Below are 8,526 nucleotides of genomic sequence, written 5' to 3'. Positions count from 1 at the left end.
CAGTCCCCTGCCTCAACCCAGAGCCTGCACCCAGCACCCAAACTCCCTCCCAGAGCCCGCAGCTCCTGCTGCACCCCAGCCCCCTGCCTCAACCCAGAGCCTGCACCCAGACAGGGCTTTCTCTGGGCTCCAGTAGTTATCAGCCCCCCGTGGAATCAGGACGCGGCCTTTTGTAAATTACACTTTTCCCTGTATGTTTCAGCTCTTTGGAGTCTATTTCAACCCAAGAGGGAGGACAGATTTCATTCTGACTGTTATGGATGGCCTGACGAATCACTGCAACAATAACTGCCAGCCAACTGCAGAGGGATTGCTGTCTGCCGTGGTGAACAGCGGTGGGACTAAGGTGGAGAAGGTATGGGGCGCTGCTGCTGAGATGGACGGAAACTAGAATTCCCAGTGCTGGGAACAGTCATATGTTCAGAGAGTTTAAGGCCAGAAGGAACCATCAGATCTTCTAGTCTGATTCCTGTATATTGGAAAACATAATCCCAACTATACATACAAACGGAGGGGGTCTAAATCAGCTGTTACCACTCAAGGGTGGAGTCATCATGGACAATTCTCTGAAAACATCCACTCAGTGTGCAATGGCAGTCAAAAAGGCTACCAGAATGTTAGGAAGCATTAGGAAAGGGATAGATAATAAGACAGAAAATATCATATTGCCTCTGTATAAATCCATGGGATGCCCACACCTATAAATTCATGAATGGTGTGGAGAAAGTAAATAGGGAAGTTTTATTTATCCTTTCACACACACACACACACACACACACACACACACACACAAACCTGGGTTAATACAAACCTAAGGAAATATTTCTTCACACAACACAACTCGTAACTCATTGCCAGGGGATGTCGTGAAGGCCAAAAGTATAACCAGGTTCAAAAAAGAATTAGAGAAGTTCCTGGAGGACAGGTCCATCAATGGCTATTAGCCAAGGTGGTCAAGGGTGCAACACCGTGCACCGGGTGTCCCTACGCCTTCTGATTGAAACTGGGACTGGGTGACAGGGGATGGATCACTCGATAAATTGCCCTGTTCTGTTCATTTCTTCTGAAGCATCTGGCACCAACAGAAGACAGGATACTGGGCTAGATGGACAATTGGTCTGACCCAGTATGGCCATTCTTATGTTACCCCTGTATTGTGCCTAGATAGGACTCATCTCCTTTGAGCCATTGATATGTGGTCTTTGCGACAATGCACCTTGTAAGGCTCTGAAATGAGCCCTGCCAATAATATAGGAAATTGTGACTTTTAGGCAAAACCTAGAGGCTAACTCTGATTCTCCAGGGATGCTGAGGTTCCCTCTTGCCCCAGCTGCAGGATGGGATGAGAGTCTTGTCCCGTCTCTCTCAGGCAGCAGACCTTGTGGCTGGGGTTTGCAGCCGGTTGGATTCAGTCCAGCAGCCCAGCTCCAGGACCCTGATGAAGAAGTTAGTGGCCCTGTTGGCTGGCAAGGCAGAGCATCTGGACACAGTTATCTCATGCCTTCTGGACTACTCCTTCCCTACAGACAGGTACGAAATGCCTCCACTCTTCAGGCCTCGCGTGATCCTTTGAGGCCCTATATGAGAACCTCACCACTGAGCACATTGTTTGGTCTTACTAAGGCAAAGTATAAAGCACTGACTGTTGAGGACTGAATCTCCCCCCTCTACATGGGGCACATTACCTGCCCTCTCCTCCTGATGGCTCTTCTCTTTTCAGCCACAAACTACAGTGAGCGAAATACGCCTGTCAGAGATTCCTCTCCCCCATTCCCTGAATGTGTCTCCCCATGTGCAAGGCAGGAGCTCTCATTCCCAGTCCCCCTCTCCCGGCCCCTGGGACTTGTTAGAGATCTGCCTGTGGGAGGGGTTCTCAAAAGCACAGTCCCCCACACCTACGGTCAGTGCTCATGGGTCCTGGAGCAGGGGGTGGATTTAAGTCTGTTTTCTTGAGTTCACTATCCCTTTGCTACTCCGGCTGGCAAGCGCAGAGCTCATTCCGCCGTTCTCCTTCATCTGAACGTACAGATAGTGAGCCTAGGTGGAACGCTTGCTGTCTGAAGCACATTTTTTTTGGGCAGGAAAAGTTGAGCAACAGTGATTACGCAAAGCGTGGTTTTATGATGGATGATCCCAAGCGGTGAGTTCCAAAAACAATCCATATCAGCAGGGCCGGCTCCAGGCACCAGCAAAACAAGCAGGTGCTTGGGGCGGCACATTTCTAGGGGCGGCATTCTGGAACCGGCCATCATAGGTGCTGACTCCGGGGCATGGGGAAAAAGTGCCCCCGCCACCCCAGCTCGCCGCCCCAGCTCGCCTCCCCTCAGCCTCCACTTGCTTCCCTGAGCGCGCCGCCGCCGCTCCGCTTCTCCCCCTTCCCTCCCAGGCTTGCCACGTGCGAAACAGCTGTTTTGCGCAGCAAGGCTGGGAGGGAGGGAGGAGAAGCTGAGCGGGGGGCACTCAGGGGAGGCGGAGGTGAGCTGGAGCGGGGAGTGGATCCTCTACCCCCCATTACTTCCTGTGCCCCCCGACCTTAGCTCACCTCCGCTCCGCCTGCTCCCCTGAACGCGCCGCTGCTCCGCTTCTCCCCCCTCCTTCGCCTGAGAGGGAAGGGGGAGAAGCAGAGCGGCAGCGCACCTGGGGTAGCAGGCGGAGCGGAGGTGAGCTAGGGTGGGAGGTCACGGGGGCCCCCAGGAAGCAAAGAGGGGGGGGAAATGTGGCACACCCAGGGGAGGAGGCAGGGCTGGGGATTTGGGGAAGGGGTTTGGAAGGGGTGGAGTTGGGGTGGGGCTGGGGGAGGGGGGCATGAAAAAAAAAGTGGGGGCGGCCAAAAATTTTTTTGCTTGAGGTGGCAAAAATCCTAGAGCCAGCCCTGCATATCAGAGGACTCCACTGAAACCCTCCCTCACACAGTTGTTGGCTGAGCGCTGCGGAGATCTGGGCCACGCTGCTGCATGCCCGCTCCCTTTTTTTTTTAAAGGGAATTTAATGCTGGTGAAAGGTGCCCCATTGACACCCTTGGATAATGAAGATCTCAGCTGCAGCCCAGGAAGTGATGATGAAGCTTCCTCCACATTGCCCCTAACAACACTCTGAGCTCATAGCTGGAGGGGCTGCCGACTAGGCAAGAAAGGCTCATTCAGCCTCCGTGTCCCGTTCAATCCCTGAACCTACCAACAAGGGCCAAGTATGGTGGTTGACTCTGTAATGTGGACAGCGTGCACTGGGCACTGGTCCGAGACCCTTAGTTCATTTCATATAGGACATCTGCTGCCAGAGAAGCTGTATTAGCCATTAGCCATCAGCCTCTCGGTATTAGCCATCAGCCAGTAACAGGTCGTGACCAATTGAGGCCAGATTCACACTGGCAGCCTTGAGCTGAAATGCTCCATATCCTGTGCCAGTGATTCTCAATCTGAGGTCCATGGAGTCCTTGTTCATGCTCCACATTGAATTGCACAAGCTCTGGGGACTGGACTGCTGGGCAGGGCATTGGCTCCACAGGAGGATTTCTCTTACAAAGAGATTACATTGGTGAAGAGGTTTAATAGCTTTTCTCCTAAGCCATCCAGTCCCTCATGTTGCCGTATTTCTGAATTTCTAGCAATGCGGCCGAGCTATGGCAGTTCCTATCTGCTGACCCGGCCCTCGGAGGACAGGTGATGGAGAACCTGGTTGTGAAGCTGCAGAGTCACCACGGCTCTGAGCACCAAGCCTCTCACACGTCTGCTGCCGTAAGTCACTGTTCGAACATCCATAGCCCCATACAGTTAAATCTATCCTATGTCTCTGTCACACGGCACACTCACCGCCAACACGCCTCCTCATACCAGGACATGATGCTGCAGGGCTTATTCCACACTGGTGTCCCCTTGTCCAGCCTCCTGGTTCTGCAACACTCCGCAGGTTCCATGGTCCGGCCCTCTGGCCACGTCACCTCTTCCAGGGTTAACAGAAAAGTCCAATATGGGAAAACCCAACAGGTAGTGGCCTCTGTGCCAGGCCCTCAGCCCCCATCTGAGCCTCATCATTCTTGATCTCTTAGTCCTGAGGTCGGTACTTTGCCTCTTGCTGCGGAACCCAGACCTGACCTCTTCTCTGGGTTCCAGCCCACGGACCCCATGATAGGCTGCTAAGGACTGTTCCTTCAATCTCTCACCACTTCCCTGAGCTGCTCCTCCCTTTTTCCTGCTTGTTAGCAACTCCCATGGGTCTGCAGCTTCTGCTTTTCCTGCCCTGGATTTGTGGCTCCTTGTGACTTCTTCCCACCCAACTTCTGAGGAGCTTCCTCAAAGCTGTTCCCAGCCTCCCTGGCAGCAGCTGGGCTGTGTTTCAAACAGTCCTTCTGGTTTCCCTCCATAAGATAGGAGTCCCTGCCCCCTAGCCTTCCTCCTGGAGGTGGCATTTACTTCAGGCAGTCCCTCCACCTCTCCTGCAGGCAGGACTCCCCCAGTCTCCTCCTTTATGCTGGGTTATAAGTTAGCCAACTGTGGGGCCTTAGCCAGATTCTCCTGGTGGCCCTTTTCCCCCAGTCAGTCCTCAGGCTCAGAGGGTTCAGGCATAGGTGCTGGAACTGGGGGAACGGGGGTGCTGTAGCACCCCCTGGCTTGAAGCAGTTTCCATCATATACAGGGTTTACAGTTTGGTTCAATGGCTCTCAGCACCCCCACTACACAACGTGTTCCAGCACCCCTGGGTTCAGCCTTCTCCTGCTGGTGTTTTCTCTGCTAGGAGGGAGGAGGCAGCATGTATGCTGATCTCCTTCCTAAAGCTCATCCCGATTCACTGGGAGAGAGGGGAGTCCTGGCCCTCCCATTTTGCAAGGCTCCTGGTCCCAGGTCCTTACAGAAACATAACAGGAGTTCCTCCTGAGCACGACTTATTCCTTGGACCACTTCTTCCCTACCAGTATTTCCCAGCTCCTTACGTATATCAGACATCTCAAAATCTGACAGGGCCACGCCACGTGACAAGGGTGGGCTGACCCCTAGCACCGCTACCTTTAAAGGGACAGACTATCCCCTCCGTTTGGGGGCTACTCCATAATGTCCTGACAAACCCTTGGGGGAGGGTTCCATTCATCGCATCCATGTTGGAGCTCTGAGAAACCCCTGTGACGCTGTCTGCCCTGGTGCAGCTCAGGATAGGGTTGCAGGCTAATTCACTCAAATGCTAACAGAAATCAAAGACGTCAAAAGCTATTGTAGTGTAATCAGGCAGTTCACCTGTGTGTTTGTTTAGTTCAAAGGAAAAGTTAAAGGAAACACTTATCTTTATAACCTGTTGATTGCTATTGTATTGTGTATATCCCTGTAATTAGTTACCCCTAGATCAAAAGTGTAAGTTGGTGTTAAAAGATGAGAATGAACTTGATGTGTAAAGTGTATGAAAACTAATGAAGGATTCTTGTTTGCTATTACATTACATTGGCATCGTGTATATCCCTGTAATTAAATTACCCATCAAACACAATTGGAGCCTTGGAAATGTAAATGAAGAAGACTGCTAACTTCAAAGCAAGGGCTACTGTGTTTGACAACGGGAATTCACAGACTAAGTCTGAATTTCCTGCTCATCAGAACCCACTTGGGTAAAGACACTGTTCAGATTGGTTTCTGGAAAAGCTATAAAATAGATGTCAAGGAATGATCCTGTATCTCTGACTGTTTGGACTCTTACAGGGAAGATGCCAAATGCAAAATGGAGATCCCCAGAAACATCTGGGTTCCTGAAAAGACTTTTAGGAAACCAAGAGATTACTACATCTCCGCTATCATTTGGGATTTACAAATTTTGACTCACCTGTTAATGTATTTTACCTGCTTTAACCTCTCAATAACTCTCATTTATTTTTCCTAGCTAATAAATCTTTAGTTAGTTTACTAGAGAATTGGCTGCCAGTGTTGTTTTTGGTGTGAGATCCAGAGTACCAATTGACCTAGGGTAAGTGACTGACCCTTTGGGGTTGGGAGTAACCTGATGTGGTGTGATTTTTGGTTTTAATAACCTTTAATCACAAAGTTCAGTTTGTCTGGGTGGCAAGATAGGCTGGAATGTCTAAGGGGACTGTCTGTGGTAAGACTGTCCTTGGTAAAACTGGTACTGTAATCCAGGAATGCACAATTGTTACTGGCTTTGTGAAATCCAGTTATAGAATATACTACTAGTTTGGGGTGCCTGCCCTGTTTTATGGCAGTCTGATCTAAGATTGGCACTCACAGTTGTGAACCACTCCAGAGAGCGTGACAATTGGCGTAGTCAGCACAGGAGTCACATGCCACAGGTCAATTGGGCTTAAAGATCATAACCCAACACTATTTAAAGTTTAAATTTGATATGGAGAGTTTTAAGGGTTAAAGATGAGTTACAATGGGTGAATCACAATCCTCTGAGAGTCTTGACTCAAAAGAACTTGACAAAGTATGTAAAGAAAGGGGGCTATCTGTTAAGAAGAAAGCCGCAGAACACGAACTGAGAGATTTGCTCATGGACTTTAACCAAAAAGCAGGGTCTCAGCCCCCCTAGACCCCAGATGCAGAAGAAAAGGCCCCTCTGAGGCACTTGGAAGCCAAGAAACAATGCAAGCATGAAAGAATGACGGTGGACGTCCAAATGAGGGAGAAGAAAGATGCCAAGGAAGCTGATGAAAGAGCCACTCTTCTCTTCATTAATTTATTCTCTCCCATTCTTAGTCCCATGAGGCATTACCCCCACCCCAAGCATGCTGTCTCTGCAGCCCCTGCAGGTCAGGAAGCTCTGCGAGATCCGAAATCAAAGCTAGGTCCCCTGTGTGGCAATGCAGCCTAGTGTCACCAGACTCCACAAGGCAAAGCCTTCAACCTGCCAGTGCCCGGCTTCCCCCACCCTGCTGCTCGGGGCAGTTTAACTCGGTTTGTTTCTCCATGAATCAGGGGAGTTTCATAGCACATAAGCAGGAAGTCCTGAGAACTGACGCAGGAGGGAGTAGGATTTCCAAGTAAGCTTGTGTCTGTCTTGTTCCCTCTTCAGGCCACATGCGCCCTCTATGAGATGATCTCGGTGAGCAAGTCCAGAGATGCCACAACCCGCCTCTATCCTCAGCTGCTAATGGCTCTTCTTGTCGAAATCCATTTCAGCCTGGGACAGAGCATACCAGGGGATAAAGTCTCTGGAAGGGAAAGCAGCCGGCAGAGCCTCCACACCAGGTACTGCGCCTACTGGAAAGTCAACGGTCTAATTACATGGACAGTCATAGAGAAGTCATAGTTCTCTTCTCCAGCTCTCATGTGGCCCCTGCAGGTTTTCCATAACTCTCTAATTCTGAGGGAGTTAGCAGGCAGGGCTTAGGTTGCAAGGGTGTCTCTCAGTGGTAAATGACATACCGACCAATGCACTGCAGAGGAAGTAGAAAGACTATCCCAGCAGCTATGGGGAGAAATTAGTGGGAGCCAATTTGCCAGTGTGTCAAAGGAATGTGGGTCCGACACTAAAGGGCTGAAGTTCTCCTGTTCTCTGACATTGACATGCCCTAGTGCTGATGTGCAATTGTCTGTAGGATTTGCTCAGAACTCTTTCTCTTTCTTCATATTATTAAATTGTATTACTATAGTGCCTAGGAACCCCAGTCACGAACCTATGCCTTCCTAAGCTCTATTTAAACCATTGGTGTGTCTTTCCACACACAAGTGAATCCGTCACTCCCTGACAGACCTACCATGAGGGGGCTCCTGGCACTCAGTCACGCTGGTGTGTTGTTTGAATCTAGCTCTGCAGTGGAGGCTATAAAGATGCTGCTTCTCTGTGTTGGCTGCCGTTCCGAGCTGACTGTTATGGAGAAGGAGCAAGGCTGGATCCTCCTACAAAGCCCCCAAGATCACCTCCGTGGGGTGAGCCTGCTGGCCAGGTAATACACAAGCGTTTTCCATGCAGTCAGTCCTGCTAGTGGGGGCAATTCCAGAATGAAACATTCCTCACTTCTGGGCTGCCATGTGGCCCCAAGCTGACCCCTCACCCCCTTGTTGCAGAATGTGCTTCTTCCCTTACTAACAAAGGTATTTCTGCTTTGTGTCACAGAGCCATGGTGCACTATGCTTGCCCTGAGACCACAAGGATGCTGCTGGACCTAGTGATCCCGCTCCTCGACAGAGGTGATAAGAAACGCAGGCTGACTATGATGGCCTTCTTTGTAGAAGTAAGTTTCATTAGCTGATGAGAGCAATTGGGTCTTGTGTCCTAGATTAGTGAGCAACTCCTCAAATCAAGCCTTTGAGACTCATTATTGCGCTACATAAACGATGAGCTTTATTGGTCATGTCCACATTGCCAGGTGTCCATGCAGCACTGACTAGGCTCCCCCAGTCCTGTCCCAGCACGCTCAGTGTAAAATCTGAGATGGATCCTTTAGGGGATCATTGGTTGCTCCAAAGTTGTAATCAGGAGCCTGATGGGAATATCCAAGAAACTAAGGTTCTGTAGAACAGCATCAGCCTGGACTCTCCCGAAGGGCAGCTGGGTCTCCTGTCGGCATCAGCCTTTCTGCAGGTCCAT

The 8,526-nt window shown here is 50.4% G+C and overlaps 1 protein-coding gene across 1 annotated transcript; it reads left to right on the top strand.

The window, feature by feature from the left end:
• The first annotated feature begins 3,232 nt into the window (after positions 1 to 3,232).
• Positions 3,233 to 8,188, top strand: LOC135978693 (maestro heat-like repeat-containing protein family member 7). Its single transcript, XM_065579549.1, has 4 exons — positions 3,233 to 3,734; positions 7,009 to 7,184; positions 7,745 to 7,882; positions 8,053 to 8,188. The coding sequence occupies exons 1-4, from the start codon at positions 3,663 to 3,665 to the stop codon at positions 8,186 to 8,188; spliced, it is 522 nt and encodes a 173-aa protein (XP_065435621.1). The 5' UTR covers positions 3,233 to 3,662.
• The last annotated feature ends 338 nt before the right edge of the window (positions 8,189 to 8,526 follow it).

The sequence above is a fragment of the Chrysemys picta genome, unplaced genomic scaffold, assembly GCF_011386835.1.
Source record: "Chrysemys picta bellii isolate R12L10 unplaced genomic scaffold, ASM1138683v2 scaf411, whole genome shotgun sequence".
Classification (NCBI taxonomy): Eukaryota; Metazoa; Chordata; order Testudines; family Emydidae; genus Chrysemys; species Chrysemys picta.
Note: the sequence above shows the minus strand (reverse complement) of the source record. Positions and strands in the feature narration are given on the sequence as shown.